This window comes from Medicago truncatula, chromosome 6 (genome assembly GCF_003473485.1).
Source record: "Medicago truncatula cultivar Jemalong A17 chromosome 6, MtrunA17r5.0-ANR, whole genome shotgun sequence".
In the NCBI taxonomy this organism is placed as follows: Eukaryota; Viridiplantae; Streptophyta; class Magnoliopsida; order Fabales; family Fabaceae; genus Medicago; species Medicago truncatula.
The window spans coordinates 39,973,424-39,998,689 of NC_053047.1; the positions used below are offsets into that span (position 1 = coordinate 39,973,424).

General features: G+C 33.2%; 2 protein-coding genes across 2 annotated transcripts; one reads left to right on the forward strand and one right to left on the reverse strand.

Annotated features, from left to right (window-relative positions):
• The first annotated feature begins 1,665 nt into the window (after positions 1–1,665).
• Positions 1,666–14,893, forward strand: LOC25496905 (probable inactive serine/threonine-protein kinase scy1). The gene is made up of 22 exons (XM_013597620.3): positions 1,666–1,902; positions 3,799–4,123; positions 4,196–4,294; positions 4,548–4,699; positions 5,222–5,294; positions 5,381–5,503; positions 5,872–5,980; positions 6,709–6,788; positions 6,932–7,013; positions 7,740–7,879; positions 7,973–8,083; positions 8,174–8,290; positions 8,418–8,507; positions 9,428–9,481; positions 9,767–9,841; positions 9,947–10,022; positions 10,128–10,227; positions 10,574–10,643; positions 11,336–11,409; positions 12,627–12,733; positions 13,503–13,766; positions 14,203–14,893. Exons 2-22 carry the CDS (start codon positions 3,998–4,000, stop codon positions 14,475–14,477), a joined length of 2,397 nt encoding a protein of 798 aa, XP_013453074.1. The 5' UTR covers positions 1,666–1,902; positions 3,799–3,997; the 3' UTR covers positions 14,478–14,893.
• Positions 14,894–16,089: 1,196 nt separating this feature from the next.
• On the reverse strand, positions 16,090–19,527 carry LOC25496906 (alpha-galactosidase). Its single transcript, XM_013597622.3, has 15 exons — positions 19,367–19,527; positions 19,172–19,230; positions 19,009–19,065; positions 18,436–18,470; positions 18,161–18,264; positions 18,005–18,080; positions 17,835–17,893; positions 17,668–17,733; positions 17,500–17,583; positions 17,296–17,360; positions 17,101–17,183; positions 16,910–17,000; positions 16,774–16,823; positions 16,408–16,548; positions 16,090–16,319 (listed from the first exon to the last, which is right to left on the reverse strand). Exons 1-15 carry the CDS (start codon positions 19,525–19,527, stop codon positions 16,227–16,229), a joined length of 1,224 nt encoding a protein of 407 aa, XP_013453076.3. The 3' UTR covers positions 16,090–16,226.
• Between the last annotated feature and the right edge of the window lie 5,739 nt (positions 19,528–25,266).

Below are 25,266 nucleotides of genomic sequence, written 5' to 3' on the forward strand. Positions count from 1 at the left end.
ACCTGTTCAAGACGCACACAATTGCAACACCACGAGCATAGAAAACACACGAGTGCTGTATATAATCGGAACATAAAAAAAAAAACCAAAAACACACCCAAATCAAGCAAACAGTCCCTTGTCCACCAAAATCCAAACAACAAAAAACAAGCAAAGATAACCCAGACACACCATCATGTTGTTGCACATAACAACAAGACCAACACCCATGCTACTCCCCACCCGCAAAGGTTACCCCCACACCCAAGGCCAAGCCACTACTATTACCCCAACAAGCCCAACATACATGTTAAATAGCATGGTCGTGATAGAAAAAACGCCCCTGAAAGGTTTACTACCGCGGGTAACAACAAGGTTGCGACAACATTGGTTAAAGAATTTATGTGTTCAACCATCAAATGTTCACTTACATGCCTTACAATTTGGTGGTTTTCATTTGTTTTGGAAGGATATTCGTCATTGTTTTCATGTGATTTGATTGATTTTTTTATGGTCTTTTGTAAGAAGTGTCACTCACTCACTTTTTTTTTGTTGCTAACATGGGGCAAACTCTTGATCAAATATTAGATCACATCAAACTTCTATCTTGGCGGTGGTTGAAATCTCAAAAACCATTATCTTTTTATGATTTTCATTTTTGGTGGAATAAACCTTCTATTTGTATTGGTTATGCAATCATGTAATGTTGCGTTTGCATTTGATTATTTATTTCTTGTTTAGAATCGATCACATTGTTTCCTTTTTAAACACATCTTGTGCCTAATTGAGACTCATATTTTTTAATATATTGCATTTAACTTATTAAAAAAAATATATAACCTTTTTTTTAATATAACTGCTATACATGTGAGAAGTTGTCGTTGATAAATTGTTCAAATACCTACTTTACACGTTAAAAATTACAATTGATATATAAAAAAAATACTAAACAAATAATGATACGTTTATGATTGATAAAAGATACACAAGAAAATTATTTGTCATTAGAAAAAACACGAGACAAATATTTATAAATGATTAATGTTGTTCTATTGTGGAAAGGAAATCATTAATGCTGCTTATTCTCTCATTATCATTATGACACGTGAAATTGTTAGAAGGACATATAATTTTGGACGGAAGGAGTATTTATTATCGATAAGACATCCCCTAAGTGAAATTGTTAGAAAGACATATAATGTAGGACAGATGAAGTATTTATTATCGATAAAAGATCCCTAAAAGAGTCAAATATTTTGATTTCTAATATATTGATTATTCCCATTTGCATAAAAAGTTACAATTACATGTAAATGGTTAACTCCTTTTCCCTTTCTCTCTTGTGAGCCGTCACCAAAACCCTATTTTCTTCTCCTTCATCCACCAAATATAGGTGTTTTAGAGTCAATTTTTGACCCAAAATTAACCCTCTAACTCGCTTTTCTCTTTCCCGATTTTTAAATCTATTTCACTTTTTATTTTTGATTTCGTCGTCTTAATGCGATGTTGGTTTGTTCATCGTATTTGTGCGGCGTTTTTTGTTTTTGTTCATGTATTTGAATATTGTCGTATGCGTAGGCTGTTGCACTTTAGGGATATAATAAAAAATATCATTTAAACGTCTTAAAACGCGACAACACTTGTTATCATTTCTCAAGAATTATCAAGTTCTACAGTTTAAGGACTATTTTAATTTAATTTTTTTCAATCAAGACAACTCATCAATGTGAAAATATTTTGTGTAACACCATCTCCCAGAGTTCTCGATCTCGATCTCGCTCATTCGTCATTTCTCTTGCTTCATCAATCTCGATCTCACCTCATTTCTCTTGTCCGATCGCCGCCGTAACTGTCAATCTCCGATCGCCACCGTGACTACCTCACTCTCTCATCTCACATTTCTGTACAGGAACGAACGAACAGGTGAGTAACGAATTTGCGAACTCTATTTTCATATTCTGATTTTGAATTTCACGCATCGGTTTGGTTCTATGCGAATTGAGATAACGTTTGGATTTAGAAATGATATGGATTGTGAATTTTGGGATATGATTGGGGAAGGTGAATTTCGGCAAGTTATGAGGTTTATGGATTTTGGTGGAAATTGATTCTTCTTAATTCATAACAACTGATGCGTTAAGTTTGTTAGTCTGTATCTGTTTAACTATGAATCACGGACACCAGACATGACACTGACACCAGTTATAATTTTTAAAAATATGGCATAATTTAATGTACTCAGGTGTAGCTGACATTTGTCGGACACAGGACAAATTGTATCATAACTATAAGTGTCCAGAAGTTCCAGTGCCATATAGGTTTGTAATTAGTTGTAGAATTAGTTTAAGCGTATTGATTAACTATGAAGCACATACACTGATACTGACATGTCATAAGTTATAATTTAAAAAATGACATAATTTGATTTGAATGAAACCAGATGTGTCGATGTCAGACACTCTCACACGTGTTGGACACCGGCCACACTTTCTATCAGAAGTGTCGGTGCCATAGAGGTGTGTAATTAGTTTAAGCATATTGATATACTATGAAACACGAACACTGGACACATAAAGACAAGTTATAATTTTAAATAATGACATTTGAATGTATTCAAACGTGTCAGACACTGGACACGCATTCTACCAAAAGTGTTAGTGCTACATAGGCGTTTAATTAGTTGTAGGATTAGTTTAAGCATATTGATTAATTATGAAGCACAAACACAGACGCATCAATGCATATTATAATTTAAAAAATTGCATAATTGAATTTAATCACATACATCGGTGTTGGACACCAGACACACCTTCTATCAGAAGTGTTAGCGCTATTGAGGTTCTTAATCATTTGTAGAATTAGTTTAAGCGTATTGATGCTTTCCTGTGCAATGTGCAGCGTCTTTCTTCCACAAGTTTTTTTTGCGAAGAAAATTGCCTTCATACCTGCAAGTGCAAATCGTGATTTTAAGAATAAACCACCAATTTAGTACCTAAACTAAGAAATTATACTAAGTATTGCCTGAAGTATATAAAACCATTCAATTTAGTCCTTGCTATTATGATGTTAAGGACTAAATTGATGTATTTTTGTACACTTATGCTCCAGGGACTACCTAGTACATTTTCGTAGTTTAGGGACTAAATTGGAGAGAGACTGATAGTTTAGGGACTAAATTGATGGCTTTTTTTTTCTTCTTCTGATTTTAATGTTTGATTTTGCAGAAGAATCTGCTTTGTAGAAATATTGTACTTGAAGTGTAGCTTTGTTCAATTATACATAGTTCTGTTCACTAATTTCTTAATATTCAGCTTCAAGTGCAGTTTTTTTATAAGGATATAGGAATCTGATGTATTAAACTACAACAAATTGTCAACAAAAGAAACAACAATTGAAAAGTTATAAATGGATGTTTGAATTGATTGTCAATTTGGCACAATAAAAATGTGCTGCCGTAATTGACAAAAATTAGACTTTAGTGTTACAACAAAATCGCTATCCGCGGTGGTGTCGGCGTAAATTTTACGAGACCGAATATAAAAAACTGATATTTAAGAAAGTTGAGCTCAATGACGTTTTGAGAAGTCAAATTCATCTATAATACTTTGTAATGAACAGACTAGCAATGTCTTTTTCAATTTAAACAACTAATTGAGTAGGAAAATGATTTTTAGACAAAAGTGATGTGATGGCTAAATGTGATAGAGTGAAAGAGATAGGCTAAATGAGGGATCAAAAGTAAAGAATTTGACATGCCAGTGGTAGATTCTAAACTTATTATTTAACAAGCACTAAAACCAGATTTGCACAATTTTGCAGGGACCAAAAAGGGACCCTCAAGTAGCGAGTTACCTGGTTTAGGACTGTCTGACTTGATGAATATTCCAATCCCTCCTCCTCCCTAACATCTCCGTTCAGCAGCACTGATCAGCAGCATTCATTCATAGCCATAGGCACAAGTACCGTTGTTATAATTATTCACTAATCAGATCAGAATTTTCATTGTGGATCCAACAAAATGTTCAAATTCCTGAAAGAAGTTGTTGGTGGATCTGGAACTGGCCTCAGAGATCTCCCATACAACATCGGCGAACCTTACCCTTCTGCTTGGGGCTCTTGGCTTCATCATCGTGGTACCTCCAAGGTAACAATCAATTATCAATATAATATTGCTTAAGTTTCAATTTCGACACTAATTTGACGGTGTTAATTTCAGGATGATGGTTCACCGGTTTCAATTTTTTCATTATCTGGAACCAATGCTCAGGATGGACATTTAGCTGCGGGTCGTAATGGTGTCAAGCGTCTACGAACTGTAAAAATTCACTTTATCTAATATTCACTGTAAAAATCCACTTTTATCTGTATCTGTTGCACCGTCACCTCTGATCCAAGGTGTATCCACTGTCCACTGTCCGACACATGTGATTACATTCAATTAATTCATTTTCTCAAATCATCACCGGTCTTGACTTGTCGGTGTCAGTGTCGTATCCGGTGTCTGAGTCTGTGTCGGTGCTTCATACTGAATTCAGTTTAATGTTAATGGTTTTTATATTTCTTTTCAGGTTAGGCATCCAAATATTTTGTCATTTCTTCATAGTACTGAGATTGAAACTTTTGATGGCGGTTCTTCTAAGGTTACAATTTATATTGTGACCGAACCTGTAATGCCACTTTCAGATAAGATTCAGGAGTTAGGTCTTGAAGGTACACAAAGGTATTGATGGATTATCATTTGCTAACAAAGCATTGTTTGTTAGTCGGCTGAATTCAATTGTTTTGTTTTGTTGCATGTATTTTTTAAGTGAAAAGACGGCCTTGTTTTGTTTCCTATGAGGCTAAGTGAATGTTTGGATTGACTTATTTTTAGTTTCTCTACTGGCATAAATACTTGGGACATTGTTTGAGAGAGCTTATGAAAACAACTTATGACATGTCCTTGAGCTGTTTTCAGCTTATTTCCATATGCTCTTCAGGATAGCTTATATGAGAACAATTTGACTTATAGAAATAGCTTACACATAAGCACTTATATGATAATCATTTATGCTATGAGTGTTTACTTAATCTGTTTATCCAAACAAGGCCTAAGACAGGGACTGGGAGTGTGAGCAATCTTATATGTATTCATTGTCAAGTATCAGTTGCTTACTTTTATTCACCACCAGTGTGAGCAATGTTATATGTATTCACTGTCAAGTATCATTTGCTTACTTTTATTCATCTTGTGGGGTTGCAGGGATGAATATTATGCTTGGGGACTGCTTCAAATAGCGAAAGCCGTGAGCTTCTTAAATAATGATTGTAAACTTGTGAGTATTCTTGAGCTAAATATGGTTTTCTTCTCATTAGTTTTTTTTTTTCGTATCAGTTTTTTACCAAACTTTGTCTATTGCAGGTTCATGGCAATGTTTGCTTAGCTAGTGTTGTTGTCACGCCAACTTTGGACTGGAAACTCCATGCTTTTGATGTTCTATCAGAGTTTGATGGGAGTAATGAGACATCCTCTACGCAAATGCTGGTAATGTAGTTGTAATCGAAATATCTTGTTTTCTTGTTTCCCCCCATTTTTCTAGAAACTAAGATATTAGAAACTCACTGTAGTCAAGTAACCACTATCCGCATTTTGTGAAAGAATATTGTCATGATTTAGAAAGCCACAGCCTTTTTAAAGTTGTCTCTTCTGCAGACTTAAGTTTGATTTTGTCTAGTTTCAGTCGTGTTTTGTTTCACTTCATTGTTATTTTTTTACCATGAGAGCATTGTGAATGCTCCCTTAAATGGAGGTTTATGATGGCTTTGATCAGGCTTTTTATTTTTTAAATAAAAGGATATCATGTAGTGAAGCCTAATATATATTCTTCCTGTACTTTAATGTTTTCCATTCAGCAATATGCATGGCTTGTTGCAACACAATACAAATCAACGGAGCTTGCAAAATCCGACTGGGCTGTAATTAAGAAGTCTCCTCCATGGGCCATTGATTCTTGGGGAATGGGTATGTGATTCTATTTTCCCTTTTACTATAAATTTATAATGCATTATGATGGAAATATGGAATGAAGATCTTGGTGCAACAGTTGGAGTTGTTGCCGCTTGACTAGGAGGTCCTGGACTGAGGCTGTAGAATAGATCCGAAATGGGTTTCACTTTTACCCTTTTGGTCCTATTAGAGGATAGCTTCAACTGGTCTTTATTTAGTTGAAATGTGTTTATTTAGATTTAGTCTAACTGCACTTATTGTACACCCTCCTACACTATAGTTTTCCCCTGTAACTAACGCCCTAAAATCTAGGAGTTATCCCCTAGAATTCAAGAACTAACTAACTGAAATTTAGTTAGTTCAGCTAGCAATTCCCAGATCTAGAAATAGATCTGTGGTTCAAGTCCTGGAAACAGCCTCTGGTATAAAAATACGGTAAGCCTGCGTACAATACCCCAAATGGTGGGACCCCTTCCCAGACCCTGCATATGCGGGAGCTTTAGTACTCCAGGTTTTTTTTTATATTATTTTTTTATAAATAGATCTTACCCACTGTAATCAATTCAGTTTGAATCTCTCTCAATTCTCTCACAGAATCCATGAGATTCTCAATGTTCTAACAATGGGCTAGTAATCTTAGTTTAAATTACGTGAAGTGTGAACTTGCATAGATGTTGTATTGTAGATTCACAGAATTTTTTTTTCTTTCACTCTGTATTCCACTGAAAATTCGTATTTCATAGGCTGTCTAATCTATGAGCTGTTCTCTCATTTGAAGTTGAGCAAAACAGAGGACTTACGTAACACTGCCTCCATTCCCAAGGTCAGACTTCTCAGGAATCAGCCATTGTTTTTGTATTTATTACTGCATATAAAGATTAAGGGAGGTTTTACTCCATTTATATTTATGCTCATTCTAACAAAATATTCATTCTTCATCTCCGTATCTTTTTTTTTGTCTCACAGTCTCTGCTTCCAGATTACCAGCGGCTACTCAGTTCCACGCCTTCTCGTAGATTAAATACATCAAAGCTTATAGAAAACAGTGGTGAGTGCTTATTGAGATATTATAATCATCAATTGTTCAAACTTTGTTTAGTTTAGCATTGTTGTAGTTTTGCTGTTTTGTTTGGAAGATTCATGTGCTTTGTGGTTAGCTAATAAGCTATATAGGGTCCATTATATTGATGTATGAGGATACTTCAAATTTTGACTTGTTATATCTAGGTATTTGAGTTCATGGATATCAGGATTTAGGATTGTCATGGGTTGCAGTTAAGAGCTGCACGATAATATTTGGCAATTGGCTGTCTTTTGACAGTATGATGTTGGATATTGGTTTTAGATTAAATGGTTTTTGAGATGGAATATTAGTATAGCATGAAAACAAATTTCAAGCTTTACTTAATTTGTTCAAGATTTTAATTTATCAGAATGCAGTTAATGCTGAAATGTGCTAGTATATAGTATGTACCTCTAACTTCTGGATGAGATTGTATTTGTACACTAGGGTTATTGTTTATATAAAGCAGTGATGAGATGTTTTGACCATATTTTAATGTAAATTGATTTTAGCTTTTCCATATTTTGGAGGGAAATCTTCTGCTTTATAGCCAGTTGCAAGCAAAAATAATAAACCTCTTTTAACAATCTCTACCGTGTTCTAAAAGTTTGCCTTTCTTGTTTTGAACTTTTGATAGTACTCATTTTTCATGGTACTGATATAATTCTCTGGAATTCTTCCTGTTTGGGTTTGTTGGTAATTGATATGCAGAGTATTTTCAAAATAAGTTGGTAGATACAATACATTTCATGGAAATTCTTAGTTTGAAAGATAGTGTTGAAAAGGACACTTTCTTCCGCAAGCTTCCAAATTTAGCAGAGCAGCTTCCTCGTCAGATTGTGTTAAAGAAGGTATGTCTCTCTGGAAGTTTTAATACTCTTAACCTTTGATTTTATCAATAGTTTATCCCAATTAATTATGTCGTTACTTTTTGGTTTTCACAGTTACTTCCTTTATTAGCTTCTGCCCTTGAATTTGGTTCAGCTGCTGCCCCTGCTTTGACTGCATTGTTGAAAATGGGTTCCTGGCTTTCAGCTGAAGAGTTCCGTGTCAAGGTAAATAATAATTTCAATACCAGCGTAAATGTCTCTCTAATTAGGAGCCATCTCATGTATTGCATTTCAATTTCAATATAATATATACAGGTTCTTCCAACAATAATTAAACTCTTCGCCTCCAATGATCGGGCTGTCCGTGTCAGTCTTCTCCAACATATTGAACAATTCGGAGAGTCATTATCAGCTCAAGCTGTTGATGAACAGGTATGTAATCAGGATAAGATAAAAATGTCTAAATTTCCTTACTTCCCTACTGTTTTTCATTGCTGTAAAACATACAGAGATTCATGTTCTGTATTGTATTTGCAATACTGTTGATACTTGTGTTCAGGTTTACCCTCATGTTGCTACTGGTTTCTCTGATACATCTGCTTTTTTGAGGGAACTTACTCTCAAGTCCATGTTAGTTCTGGCTCCGAAGGTACAGCTGTTTATATTCATGTCATCAAACCTTTCTTTGCTTTTGATTCTATTTGAAAAATGAGAGATGTTATTGGTGTAATGAGAAATTTGTACACAAATTTGTTGACAGTTATATTGCTAGTACTGTTTTTGTAATGTTTACAATAGTATGTATGCCCTTGTTAGTGTTTACAAAAGTAATGTGTAAACTTTGATGGAATATATAATGTAGATCTCATTTTTAAATATGTAAATTCTAGGCAGAATTAAATGAATTAAAATTAGTGATGTTTATGTTCGGTTTTGGGGCCAAGATGTGGTTAGATCTTACATGATCTAGGGATCTCAATGATCTTAATGAAAAGTATGAGGTAAAGGATAGTTCTTTGATCATTATTCATGTTTAGTATCCTACTATCTTCTCTAGTTAAGTAGAGGTCTGGATTGTGTCAGAGCTTGGGAATTAGAATTATAGGGCTATCATTTGCTTTTACAACTACTTGCCTTTCATATTTATATTTCATTTTCGGTTGGAGATCCCTTGGTATTTTGTAATCACTTTAAACCTAAGCTAATCCAAGTCTTTGGTGGATCCACTTAAAGGGGAAAAGTTCACCAAACATCCTTTTTCCGTTCACAAGACTCGAACTCGAAACCTTATTTAACCAAACTCCTTGCCACTTAGACCTATAGGTGTTAGTATTTCAATTTTCAAACAAAAGAAAAAACAGAAAAGTACTAACCAAGAAAAAAAATTAATTGCAGCTAGTGAACCCCCGTTAAAAAAGAAATGTTCTTGAAAGCTCAAGTCTTTTATCTCCACTGTTCAATGTTCATATCATTTTACGCCTCCTAAATTTTTTCTTCTATTTGATGAATCTTTAGCAGGCAACTTTGTTTCTTTATTTAAAATATTGTTTCTCTTTCTCATAATTGCAGCTGTCTCAAAGGACCTTGTCTGGGTCATTATTAAAGCATCTATCGAAGTTACAGGTACTGCCTCAAGTCTTCAATGATTAATGTGTTATGAGTAAACGCTAATTGCTTATGCTGATTAAGGAAGTTAAGAATAATAGACAAGACTTTCATTTAGCTCCCGTAAACACTTATGACTCCTCAAATTTTCCGATCATTTGACTGCCAATTTTGAATTTTTGATTGAAATGGAGTCATATTAATGTTTATTTTGGGGGTGAGGGTCATGCATAAAAACAATGGAAGTTTTTTTCTTACTTTTTTCTTTTATAGAATTTATAAGATTTACAATTTGTTTTGTAGGTCGATGAAGAGGCCGCGATACGAACAAATACAACTATCTTGCTAGGAAATATTGCAAGCTACTTAAATGAAGGGGTATGCTGAAATGATATCTGCAAGTTCAAATAGTTTGCTACATTTTATTTCATGATAGTAGCATAGGTTCATCAGTGAATTAACTCCTCAGGACTACTTTTGCAGACAAGAAAAAGAGTGTTGATTAATGCATTTACAGTCCGTGCTTTACGTGATACCTTTGCACCTGCTAGAGGAGCAGGTATTAGATTCACATATCTATCTATTACTATTTTTCTTCAGTTATGCAGCTGATAAATGCTTCAAACATTATCTCATCTCATCATTTTGTATCTTGATTGTTCAGGCATTATGGCTTTATGTGCCACCAGTTCCAACTATGACATCAATGAAATTGCCACTCGGATTCTTCCTAATGTTGTTGTACTCACAATTGATCCTGACAGGTGATTTATTATTTGATATCCCCCTTTCTTATTGTAGATGAGTTGTATTGTAAATTGATTTAATACATCAGTTACTATTTTTAGTAGGTTAACTCTTTTAATCAGTCGTAGTTTTTTGAAACAATAATCATTTTGCTGCTGAATTCTGTTTTTGTTTTTAACTTTTATAATCATTAACGCATCCTGTTTGTAACTTTCAATATTCTTATAAAAGTTTTCAGTGCCTTTGAGTATAGATTTGATTAGTGTTCATATTCCAAATGTAGATCATTCTTATCCTTGTACCTTTGAGTATTTTCCATTTTCAGTGCCGTGATTATGTTATTCGTTTCATGGTTCAAAACAGTGATGTTCGATCTAAGGCATTTCAAGCTATTGATCAATTTTTGCAGATGGCAAAGCAACACTACGAAAAGGTATAATGTGGGGTTCTTTTTGGATGTTGCTAGATGCATATTGTGGTTCTTGAAGTTTAATGCATATATATATTTGAGAATTTAGATGTAATTTCAGAAATTACTTTATTAATCCCAACTTCTGATTTCATGTAATATGTCTTTATAGGTTAAATTAGAATATATTTTCTTGAGAGTGACATAATAATCTTAGTTTACTCTCCATCAAAGAATAACACATGTCATTCTTAACTTCTCCTTTAAATTTTATAATAAATCCTTTTTAATCAATATCTTATTTATATTTAAATTTTACCTAGATTAGTTGTTCATATCTCCCTTATTTGTTAAAATATATTTATTTTAATTTATAGTTAATTTGTTCTAAATTTTAAAACAGTGGTGCATATATATGGGAGGGAATACTTGCTAGTTCCTGTTTATCGTTTACATGTCATTTCCGTCACACATTTTTATTCTATATTTCATTTATTTATTTATTGATAATAAGACATTTTTTTCGTACAAATGTGATGAGAGCACAATTATTCTGCATTTTAGTGTGTTCTTCCCAATATCTGCATCGCATGATATGTACATAAAATTAGTGATGATCTTCAGCTCTAAAGCTTATCATTAACATTTTGTATGTTCCCCTTTACTTGTTATTTGTGTTCCTCATGTTCATGCTCTTTTCTGTCTTTCTATTATAGACAAATATGGCAGAGACTACTGGGGGTGCAAGCGATGGAAGTTCATCAATTCCAGGAAATGCAAGTTTACTTGGGTAAGTTGGTTTACAGTTTTTGTGGCCATGCAGACCACATGTGAACCAACGAGTGCAAGAGCATGCATTAGATTTTTATTTATATTAGATAATTTAGATTACATTCACTTAAGAAAATTCTTTAATTACATTCACTTTTTCAAGTAAAAACAGTAATTGCATTCTCCAAAATATTCTTCATGGGAACTTGTTCTATATGAATGAAAGGGTTACTGGAAAATAGAATATAAATTAAATGAAGCATATTTTAGGAATGATATCATTAAATAGAGTTGAATTAGTTCAAATTCGCTTATAACTTGGACCACTAAACATGACTTTTTTGCTATAGTTGAGAACAGAAGGAGTTCAGTTTTTTGTTTTCTTGTTATTCAAGTAAGAAGACATACAACAATTGCTAGGGGTTTCAAAATCGGTCAAGTCTAGTGGGCCATGTCGATAAGTTTGGTATAAAACTCTGGCCGAGTTGACAAAATTTAAACTCGAGACATTTTGACTACTTGATTTTTTTCATTTTGATTACAATTTTTTCTAAAATATTTAAAAAAAAAAATTAGGCATCACACAATTAATTTATATAAAATATTATATATATTATTACAATATTATATTATTTATATTTCCAAGGAATTTGTTTTAATAGACTACGGGTTCGTGGGCCCACCCTTTTGGCCCACCATCCATAGAGGTTGGGGCTGGGCCAGAAATTTATCAGACCATGCCCAATTTGGCTTGACCTGCCTCAAAAAGTCATTGACCAGTCATGGGCTGGCCAAACTAACAGCTCTAGTGGCTAAAAACATATAAGTGGGGGAAGATTGTTGTTGAATACAGAGTGGATAGTAAGGCCCAGAAGCTGTTATTTATTATTTCTTAGTTCTTATTGGTAGTACACTTTCATGCATGTTTATACACATTTGTATGTGTAGGTAATGTGATGGTATAGTATGGCACGAGAGAAACTGAGATTATATATAATTGAGTATTTGAGTTATTGAAATGATATGTTTTGAAATTTGATGCCTGCCCACTATTGGAAATGTAAGGTTTAAATAAAGGCACCACCTGTAGTTGTCTTGTCTATATAGTCTTATGGAGCCCTGCACCACCTTAGGGTCTTCATTGTTCAGTCTTTTCTTTAACTCAAATACTGTGCCACTGATCAGTTTCTCTACATTTAACCCATTGATTCTGACTTAACTCTTGTCTCTGTGTAGATGGGCTATGAGCTCCTTGACTCTGAAGGGCAAGCCTTCTGATCATGCTCCAGTTGCTTCTGTGAGTTCTAGTGCCCTTACACCAACATCTTCAAATGCCAGCTCAGGTATGCTTAATGATCGGTCTCTTATATTAAATTTAATTTTCTAATTGCACAATCCTCTGAATATGTTATGAGATCTACACCTCCCCCATTTTGGCCTGTTTTACATCAATATCTTGTTTCGTGTTTATTTTCACCACTGAAGTTATTAGTCATAAAAAGTGTAGAATGAGTTCAACCACTTGATCATCCATATAACTTTAAACGCTACTCATACTTTCTTACCAAGTTCAATAATTTACACTTATTTCTCCTGAGTAATGCTATCTCCCTGGTGAACAATTGTGAAGCAAATACAGAATAATTTTGAATGATAACTCTGTCTTTGCATTGGGAACAATGGAATCTTTCCCTTGAATAATGAAATCACAAGAGGAGTCCTTGATTGTTTGTTCACTTTTGAGCTTAATGTATACTTCCCTCCACGTTTAAAGACAAAGATCTCTCTGTTTTTTTTTTGTGGATGAAGGGGTTTGACTTGTTCTTCTTTGAAATGGGTTTGTCTTGGAGCCCCAAAATCAAACTTAATATATCTGGGTGTGATTTTATCTTAATTATTAAATGAAGAAAAGTAAAGGGAAGAAAACTGAGAAACTGAGGGAAGTGGCAGCTGAAAATCTTATCCCCTCATCTCCCTATCCACAACTCTTGAGGCAAATATGTTGATTCTACTCTTTCATCTTATCTGTTAACACTGCCATAATTTGTTCTGCTTCATTCGGATAAGAGTACATTTTTACTATTTAACATGTTTATATCATCTCTTTTTAAGGTATTCTAGTTGCAGACACTCCTTCAACAGCACCTATCCGTGTAAATTCCACACCAGATTTCACTGACCACCATGCCCCTACATCTCCTACATCAACGGATGGCTGGGGGGAGCTAGAGAATGGAATTGACGAGGAACCTGAAAATGACAAGGATGGGTGGGATGATTTAGAACCACTTGAAGAAACAAAGCCGACTCCAGCTCTTACTAACATTCAAGCAGCTCAAAGGCGGCCAGTTGTTCAACCTGTTTCACAGACAAAAGGTATTAATTATTCAACTGTTACTGTTAGTATTTTGGTAGTAATTTCACCATTTCCATGTCTGCTAATCACTATTATTAATTTTCAAAGTCAGATTGGAATTTATTTAATTATGTTCCAGAGTAAAAAATAACACATGTTTATACCCATGATTAATGACAATATCCTCTGAAGTGGGTGATGTGAGGGTAAGAATTCCTAGTTCAGTTCTGCACTATAGTTATTAGGGCTTCGCCGTTGAGAATATCCACAGCCTTGGTCACCTTTCCCTAATAAATGAACTTTGAGCTTTTGCTTTATGGAAGGATTGGCTTGAAAATTCGACAGTTCCATCAAATGCAAAAGGAATATTGCAGACCCATTCCTTAATTCATGTACCTGGTTAATTATCTGTATGTACTCATGCATCAATTGACGGTTTTGAATATTTATTTGTAGCTTCAAGTTCGCGACCCAAAATTCCACCAAGGTTGAGCAGGGATGAAGATGAAGATTTGTGGGGTGCCATAGCAGCTCCTGCTCCAACAACATCAAGACCTTTAAATTTGAATTCGACAACAACTAATGATGATGATCCATGGGCTGCCATTGCAGCTCCTGCGCCCACTACAAGGGCCAGGCCCTTAGCAGCTGGCAGAGGTCGGGGAGCCAAACCTGCTGCTCCAAAATTAGGTGCTCAGCGGATAAACCGGACATCATCAGGAGGGATGTAAACCAAATTTCCACTTTCCAGGGCACAAAAGGAACAAGGAAATGTTGAAATCTGTAGTTTGCTTTTTTTCTTCCGGTGGTCGTCATCATGTTAAATACAGGAACCCATCTAGTATACCAAATTACTTTTGTGCTTTCTATTGGCATAATTGATTTTTCATATTCTTTTTAATGTCATTTTTTTTTTGTTTGGAAGAAAATCTCAAGTGCAGCAACTGTCTAGAAAAAAAAGTGCAGAAACAGTTGAATCACTGTAACTTGAAAGGCCACAAGGTTTTGGCATTTGCTATATGCTCCTTGAGCCTTGGCGACGTGCTTACATATTATTTTCTGGGTGTGCAAAATTTTCATATTTTAGGAGCAATGTAATTAGTTTCATACTATTTTATTAAAGGAAGGTTTTTGGTTAAATCTTGAATGGCTATTTCTATCCTAAATCACTTAATGGTCCTACAGCTGCACACTTGCATGCCTGTCTTATGTGAGTGATCAATTAATGTTATTATATTAGCCAAGTCATGTGTGTAAAAATCCTAAAATAGTGCACCAAAGATGATGAAATGCTGTGTCACAGACGAAGAGGCGCATGAAACAGAGGAAAATAGGAAATCAGATTCTATGCATTAAACAATTTGTCACATTCGAAGGCGTTAAATTAAGATTGAACAATCAAAATATTCATTTTGAAACTTTTTCTGGCAAATTTAAATTCATATTCTTTTTGTACCAAAAAATAAATAAATTCATATTCTTTAAGGTTCGTGTATCTTTAATTTTAATTTAAGGTTATATATTTTTCTGTTTATCTTAAGTATGTCATTACTCTTTCAGTCAAATTTAAATTCAAGTTCTTCAAATTCACGTGTATATTATCTCATATCTTTCACATTTCTCCACTTTTACATTCAATCAACTTTACATTTCACTGCATTTTATATTATATTTCTAGCATCTTTTCCAACTAAAGTTATCAAGTCTATTTTATTTCTCCAAATTTATGTTTATACCTTTAAGAATCCATTCAATTTTTATTTTGAGTTAAGATTATGTGATTGATTCACTTTTTATTTTTTATTTTTTTTATGAATTTGTGTTACATCATTAAATTCATTATTTATTCATGAAATATTCCCTCCGTCCTAAATTGTATGTCGCTTTGGAAAAAAAATTTGTCCCAAATTGTATGTCGCTTTACAATACCAATGAAGCTTTAATGTTATTTTTTCTATTATATCCTTAACTATTTACTACTTTCTCTTCTTCCAAGTCATTCATTTATCTTTCCTATATCATTTACTAATGACAATTTTGTAAAACAATTCATAATATCCCTTTCCCACACAAAATTAATTACATTTCTTAATACGTATGAAATGCCCAAAACGTCATACAATTTGGGACGGAGGGAGTAATACGAAAATTTAATGTCGAACACGGCTTCATTCTTGAAATGTATGCATTAAACCTATTGAAGCTTTCTTTTATACATGTTCAGGAATCTCACACTAAATATTCATTATTGTTGTTGATATATTTTCTGTCAAAATCAATGCTAACAACCAGACATAACTTACTTCTTTATATTTAGAGTCAATGAGATTTGAAAAGCTTATTGCATCAAAGTCAAGTGGACCAGATTGCATCTCATTGCAAATACATTTAAAAGTCCATTGACAACACAACTTGTACATTTATTTTTACATTTCAAGATGAAAATAATTTCCTCTTCCTTTATTCTCTTGCACCGGAGATTAACTCCTTTTAGGTGTCAAAACATACATCTTACAAGCATGTGAATCTAACTCAACAGAGATTTTCCCCAAAACCAATGATTTTGTTGAGTGCTGCAAAGATCATTACACACCATCAAATCCATATGAATTTATTGTTTTTCACAATACAATGAAAAATGAGCCTAACTAACTCTCTTACCTCCCATAAATCTCTTGCATCAACTATAGTTTCTGATTTCAGACCTATGTCTAACCAAGATGCAGTTACTGTTGCATTTGATGAACTTCTATTCCATAAAATCACTGCTACTTTGTTATTAGTGAGAGGACCTGCCCATACCTATCTCCATAGAATTTTTAGCAAGAAGTTGTATGCAAGAACATGCATATGTATGTATATAATACACAAATGATTTCATTATAAGGTTACATTAGTTTGCATTTATCGTAGGCTGCTGCAGATCCATGTTTTGAGTTGAAAGTTAAACAAATTTAGTATCATTATAAATTGTGAGAAATCAAACTTAAACACCATAAAATATAAAGGGAAAGAAAATAATGTCACCTCTAAATCATTGTTGCTTTTTACTTTCTTTCCCTGAACTCCAAGTTTATCTGCAATACCACAAGAAGCTTGTGAGTTTCAAAACACCCTTTATTTAAGAAATTAATACATTTTTCTTTCAAGAAAGTCTACTTACCTTGGTTTACTGCAATAACTTCAGAGTTGCTTATCAATTCATACGTGATATTATCCATTGCTTGAATATTACAACCAACTAATAAAGGGGCCTATTTAATTTAAACCAAATAAAATAGTTAAAAAAAACAAATTAATGACATATATATTACTTTGTCTCAACAATAGGTATATAAAAATTATTTCATGCACCTTAGCTAATGCCCAGATGCTGAAATGGGAACGATATTCCTCTGTTGTCATGCCTCCATTTCCAACTTCAAGCATATCAGGATCTAATATCCAAACATTAATGACACATACGAGGAATTAATATTGGAGTTTGATGTACTTGTAATGATCTTAAACTTAACATTCATAAAATTATTAGTGAGGTTAATTAATTACCATTCCATCCTCCAGGTCCAGCATAAGATGCCCATTTATCGTTTACATCTATTATAGAAGTCATCCTAGGGAGGAATAAAGTTAGTTGGTCATAATATAGGAAAATGAAGAAAATAATTGGTTTTCTTTTCTTTCATGATTCAATTATTATGCAAAAAGAGACATCGTATAATGTGAGAATGTGAATTATCATATTAATTTTACCTATGCCAATTATCTTTAATATCTCCTGTTGTTCTCCAACTATTTCCCACACTTTTGGCCCATGTTGCTGGATCTTCCTTTCCCCTATGTTTCAAAAAAGCAAGTATAATAAAATAGAAAATGAAATATCAATTATGTATGAGAAACATTATCACTAATTCAACTCACCATTCACACACAGAGAAGAAGATTGGCCTTCCAGATTTTAATAAGGCTTCACTCATTGGTGGATACCTGATTTACACAACGTATGAAACTAGTGAGTACTATTTTTTTTACAAAATATTAAGTATGTAGATATACCTATTTGCATTTGAAGAACATAAATTAAATACCTTTCTCTAACGCTTATACCATTATTGTGACAATTATCATACTTCAAATAGTCGACTCCCTAAAGAAAATTTTAAATCAGTATTGGTTAACAACATAAGATTATAAACAAGATATAATGTTGATAAAAGTGAAAAATGACTTTCAAATAATGTATGTATATGTGATATACCCAAGAAGCAAATGTTTTGGCATCTTGTATTTCATGTCCCAATGATCCAGGCATACGTTTACTACAAGTTTGATTTCTGCATAGCAATTGTAAGTGATCATAAATAATGTTTGAACAATCATAGTCACTATTACAAAAAATTTAATATGTTGATACCCGGCATCTGAATAGATTCCCAACTTCAAGCCTTTCTTATGAATATAATGAGCTAGAGCCTTGATTCCTGAAGGAAACGTGGAAGCCTTGGGAATCATATTTCCCTAACATCTTTAACTTGTCAGGGGTATAAACACTACGAAATATTAATATATTAATTTAAATTCACTTAACTTATCTATATCTTTTTTCCAAAATAGACACATAAAAGTATATGAAGAAAATAAACATACAAATTAATGGAATTTTTTTTAAAGGCGATATATATTAAATACCTGCGAGTCTCGATTAAGTTCCGCCCAACAATCATCTGAAAAAAAAATGCAAATTTATATTATTAAAATATGTTTTTATAAATAAATGCTTAATTGCACTTTTGGCACCCTATCTTTTCAAAAGTTGCGATTTTGGCCCCCTAATTAATTAAAATACAAAACAGCCCTCTATGTATTGGATCTTTGGCAGTTTTGGCCCCCAAAGCCACTTTTGACTTAGTCTTCGCTGACGTGGCACCCACGTGTTGACCATTGTGGGTGCCACGTCAGCGAAGACTAAGTCAAAAGTGGCCTTGGGGTCAAAACTGCCAAAGATCCAATACATCGGAGGCTGTTTTGTATTTTAATTAGTTAGGGGGTCAAAATCAACTTTTGAAAAGATAGGGGGTCAAAAGTGCAATTAAGCCATAAATAAATGTCTATATAATCACATAATAAAAAAATGCATTACTATTTAAAAAAATTCTTTACAAAAAACTTTAAAAAATTATTAACTAAATATTCACTCATCAACAAAATAAAGAGTAAGTATAGCAGCAGCAATGATCGTTGTAGTTGCCACTTGCCACCTACCTAAATTGATATACTTGTATCCTAGGGCAGCAAGTCCAGTTGACACCATCGCATCAGCTGAAATGATAAATCAATATAGTTTAGATCAATTGAATTACATATATCTAAACTGTAAAAATAATGGCTTAGGGAACATCATAATAATGATAATAAACATAGATACCTGTATCTCGGATTAAACTTTCATTTATATCACAACCGAAATGGTTCCAACTATTCCATCTGAAAATCATAAATATAATTGATTAGGAAACTATGTACTTTCATGTATTTAATTGGAGAAAATTATGTGTATTTTTACGTGTGAATCATAAAAGAAAAAATGGATATATTTGAATGAACAATGGATCCGTCATACCCCATGGGAGGTGTCTGACCAAGTCCATTTTGCAACATATAACTCTCAACTTTGGTTACATTGTTGTTTCCTAATAAAGGAGCAGCTGAAGATGATGGAACACATGCAATAATATTCAGCAACACGAGGATACAAAATGCAAGCACCATCAATTTAGTCATTGCTCTAATTATTTGAACTTCCAATGAACCTATGGATGATGAATATTGCATAACCTTAGAGTGGTATATATAAGAACCATGCAAGCAATTTGATGATTTCTGATATCGGCCAACATGCATTCAAGGTGTAAGAGAACAAGTAGAAGAAGAAATTAATATTGTTATTCAAAATGGAAATGATATTAGTTTCTTCCGTCAGTTTGTCCACTAGATGAATGGATTGAATATAATAGCTGCCTTTATCATTATGATGCTATGTTTTTATATTATTTTGGCTTTTTTATTTTTTATGTTTGTCATTTTGTGGCAAAACAATAGAATCTTCATTAACGTATATATACTTTTTATGTCATGTAAAGAGTGACATTTTTTTATATTTCTCATAAGCTAAGAAAAACTTATTCCCAAGCCATTTGGGTTTGTTTGATGATGATGATTTCAGTCCTTGAAAGTGTATTTGTTCTCAAAGTTTTAAGTTCGATTCTCTACAATGTCAATTTCAATGGGATAGTTTAGTTTATTAGAAAAAAAAAAAAAACTTATTACTGTAAATACAATAAAGGATATTGACTATGTTACATTAAAAGATTTTAAAAACTGATACTATAGTGCAAAATATTGGCTGCCTAATGTTATGTACTAAATTTGCAATTGAAATTCTGGCTGATGCATTTAGGCTCTTGAACCATCTTGTTTTGTTGGGCCTTGAGACCTATCCCTGAAACTCAACTCACCTAAAACTTTTATTCTAAAAAAAAAAAAAACTAAATAATAATAATATAGAATAATGAGCTTAATGACACAAACTTTCATCCTTAAAAAAACATGAAATTTCAAGTCATATCACATCACCATTCTATACTATATTGGCTTAGTTGATAAATTATAGGCTTAATGATGTGTTTAGTCCTTTCAATTAGGCGTCATTTAAAAATTAGTCCCTATAATCGCTAATCCTGACAATTTACCCTTGCATTTGTTAATCATTTAAAATTTCGTCTTTGGACCAACTTAATCACTGCCAACTCATCCGTTTACTGACGTGGCGCTGTTAAATTGGTTTTCACTTGACAGGTCATCCATATGTGCATGGGAATGGACGAAATTGCCCTTCTTCATCTGAGACCAAAGCGGAATGACAAAAATACCCTCTGATCCATCTTCTTCATAAACCCACCTCTTCTCTTCTCTGTCACCGCGATCCTCCTCTTCCTTCTTCTCATGCAGATCGTCCTCTTTCTTCATTTCAATCTAGTTCGTCCTATCTTTCTCCATTGTCAAAAACCCAAAACCCCCATTGTTTCATCAACATTGAAAATGTCTACTGACACCTCAACAAAGGAGTCGTATGAAACCTACTTCAATGGTGGCAAGTTTCCCCCTCCCTCATTGCCAACATCTCGAGGGATGCTTCCAATGTGTCGTTGTTTACCTTGAAGCCGATGATTCTTTACATAGCAACGACTTTGGAGAATTAAGGCAAAAGGTTCTGGAGATGTCGCGATTGGCAAGTAAGTTTTATGATTTTTTCCTTTTGCATCGTATTGTAAACACAGTGAATAACATTGGAAAATGCTTTGGTATGTAGAAAAAGTACAAAACCTGTAATGAGTGGATTTGGGATGATGAACTTGGTCCAGCAACCAGACCAATGACTCATTGCTATTTAGCTGAAGCAGAGTCTGCACCTGTGATTCGTGAAGCTGAGTCTGCAAAGTCTGGAAGGTCTGCAAACCAACATTGCAATTGTGGTGAAATCTGGGAGAAGAAGAAAGACAAATGGAAAATGAAGGTGTTGGCTGAGAAGAAGAAGGTTGAATGACTTAAGTGGATAATAATAGCTAGTTGGTTGATCTTTGGTAAGAAGTAATGTTATGTAGTTTCTAAGCTTGATGTTAATTGTGTTATGTTATGGTGTAATGTAATGTTATGTTGTGTTATGGTGTAAGTGGAACCTGTAATGTTGGGTTGTGTTGATGTTAAGTGGTTCCCTATTATGTAAAGTGATGTTATGAATGAAAACATGCCTTGTTAGTTTGTGTCAATGTTTTTCAGAGGCTTGTAATGATATTGAATACATAAGTTATAATACTTGAATACTTACATACTTAAAACACATCCATTCATCCATAACAGATGTTTCATACATAGTCTTACAAAAGTTGGACATAGCCAAACAAATCACAAAGTGATGTCAATTCAACAAGTGTTGTTACAAAAGTTGGACTTAGTCAAGCTAATCACAAAATAAAACACACATCAATAAGTAGTCTTACACAAGTAACATAAGTTGGACTTAGCCAAACACAAAACACAAGTAACATAAGTTACATAATTAGCACTAAATATATTTCACATTCTCCACACTTCTTAACAAGGCCAAGCAGCTTCCACCTTCATCTCTGAATTTCCTTGGGGCAGCTTCAGCAACATCTTTCCCTGAGCTAGTTGCCTCTGTAACTTCTTCATCAACCACCTCAAATGGGTTGTCCATATCTTTCCCTGGACCATTTTTGATTGCAGTAATTTTTCAGAAAGTTCTGCCACTCCTCCTAACAGGTGCTTTCACTTTCACCATTGGCTCCACAATGGCCCTAACAACATCTAAGGTCTTAACAAAAGGTTTTCTTGGTGGCTTTTTGTGAATACCAGGTTTGTTCATGACAGTAGTTGGTGGCTTAACAGCTGTGGTTACATTAGCTGAGGGCTTGATAACTGTGTGTGCATTTTTTTATGTGTGCACCACAGTGTTGACATTTGCAATTGGCTTCACAGATGTGTGTGCATTTTTTGATGTGTGAACCACAATGTTGACATTTGCATTTGGCTCTATTGATGTGTGTGATTTATTAGTGGTGTGAACTGTAACACTTGGCTTAATAGATGAAGACATAAAGGCCATATGATTTTTTTTTAGGTTTCTCACTCTGTTTTGGAGGAATGAATCTTGTATTGAACACTCAAGGACAATCTTTCAACATTTATCTTACACCTATTTTCTTGGGACACCCTCTAAAGCTCAGCTGCATACCTCCACAGTAAGGTATACTGTTTCCTTGCATCCCATTCTATGAGTTCCTTAGCCTTTTTTTTTTGCCATCCAAGCTATGTAAAATGACACTCCAACTGACTTGTGTGTTCTCAGATCTGACATTATATCACTAACCTTCATCTCAGAGGTCCTCATCTTATCAAGGGCATATTTGGTAATAAAGTTTGCATCAGCACTACGGTTTTCTAAAACCCTAGTACATGTGTGGTCCTCATCCATTTCTTTAATTTAAATGAATGACTGTAGGCCACCTTACTACAAAAGGTTGTAAAAAGACATTTGGAATTTTTGCACACTATCCTACACCTTTTTATTTTTTTTATTTTTTTATATCATTTTTTAATATTTTAATCTGATCCCGTTTAATACACACCACTCTCTTACACCATATCCTTGAACTCTTTAAGACTCTTAAAATCCATCCCAACTGTGAACACATAATCCTTGGTTAGTGGACTGGGTTAAATACATCATAAGCAGGTGCTCTCTCATCACCACTCAAATCAGGATCATCAGAATCTAACTCTTCACTCTCATACTCCTTCCCCCAATCAGCAGCAAGTGGGCGGTGGGATTGGTCCCCTCGGATTAGTCATTTTTGAAACGGATATCGAGTTTAAAATAAAAAATGACAAAACCCAACTTATTTTAAAAAATAAAGAGTAAATAGTCAATTTCCCCCCTAAAATTGTAAGTTTCGTCAATTACCCCTCCTGAAATTAACAAAACTTCAATTACCCCATGAAATTGAATAACATTAATCAATTTACCCCTCCGTCAAATTTTTCTGTTAACTGTTTACGGTTATGATCAAATACCCCCCTGAAATTTTGCACTTATGTGCAAAATGTCCCCTAAACTTAAAAATTTAGATTGTTTTTCTTACCAAAAATCATACATTTAGTTCTTCAAGTAGTATAATGTATCTATTGTCATAAAAATTCTATTCACAAGAAAATGAATGAATATATGCCAAAGAAATCATGGTTTTGTCATGTGCAGCCTTTTCATTCATATTTCATATTTATGAACAAGGAGCAAGATAAATTTTTTACAAATCTATTTAACATGCATTATAAAAAATTAAACATGTCGCAGCTAATAGATATGACATTTCCTGCATTATAAAAATTATATCATTAATTAAGTTGCAAATTCACAAACCTAAACATTGTTTCTTCTTCCTTCTACAGATATTAACCTATGATTTTTCTTTATGGACACACAATTATCAAAGACTTGTGTACTTTATGACTGCATACTCTAACATAATTACCAACTTGTGTAAAAAAAAAAAGTCTTCTATACATGTATATATTTAAAACACATGAGTAAACCTTTCATAAAGATTTATATTACCAATAGCTGCATAAACATACATTTCATAAAGATTTATATGATCAATAATTGTTAATTGTTTGCCTTTAATATCTTTTGAGTTAAGGATAAAAAAAATATATAAATTTTCAAGTTTAAGGAGCATTTTGCACATAAGTGCAAAAATTTCAGGGGGGTATTTGATCATAACAGTAAATAGTTTGATATTTATTGCAATTTTTATTCTTGCAATTTCATTACTATTCGTATATAATATTAGTAATTCTTATATGTTATTAGTATATGATATGAATTATTCATTTTCGTATTTTTATTTATTATATATAATAATATATTATATTTTTTTTGGTTACAATATATAATAATATATTATATGATATTTAGTAGATAGTAAATGTTATTTAGTTAACAGAAAAATTTGACGGAAGGGATAAATTAATTAACGTTATGCAATTTCAAGAGGGAAATTGACTATTTTCTCAAAAATAAAACATTAAATCATAATAACAAAATAAATGACAATAATGGATTAATGAACTTTCATTTCATATTTCATATTACCACTTTATCATTCTATACTATGGAGACCCTTCAAACTTTATAAACAATATCTTTTTGCTTATTCAGTCAATGTGGGACTATATTTAGTGCCTAAGCTTTAGCAGCTAACAATCATATAGAACGGTATCACTAATTATGTTAATGCTTTAATTACTGCAAAAGTAATGTTAGATTCAATGATCCAATAGGATAAGGTCTGAATGGCAGAACTCGATTACTCAACCTTGAAAGTTTATTTTTCTTATTTTCAAATAGTGTGATCGATAAGAGTATTTACATTTTGAACAGAAATATTACTACCAGACTAATAATCAATTAATATCATTTCAAAAATGACTATAAACCAATTTAATCAAAGAACACCAAATTCAACCAGTTTTGAGTGCAATATACAGATGTACGTACTATTATGTCATTGGAACATATTTGTGTCTAAATTTCCTCTATCACTGTCTATATGGAATATACATTCACATGCTTACATCTTGTGTCATGGCACCTGTTACGTTCTTTATTTTGAAAGTATCATCTATAAATAAAGAAATCTGAAGGTTGTGGTGAAGGAAATATTGAAAGATTTTCAATTTCTTAATGATTTCTTTGCCAATGTGTTTGTTATTTATTGGCATCCTTTGTTAACATTTTTAGTCTCCTAATCTCCTTAATGCAAATTTGTTGTAAGATATTGTCAGATTTGTTGCTTGCTATGGAAAATTCAAGCACTAACTTAAGAAACAAAAGGTAGTAGTGATAGAGAAAAGAAAACAATGCTTTAGGATCAAACTCAG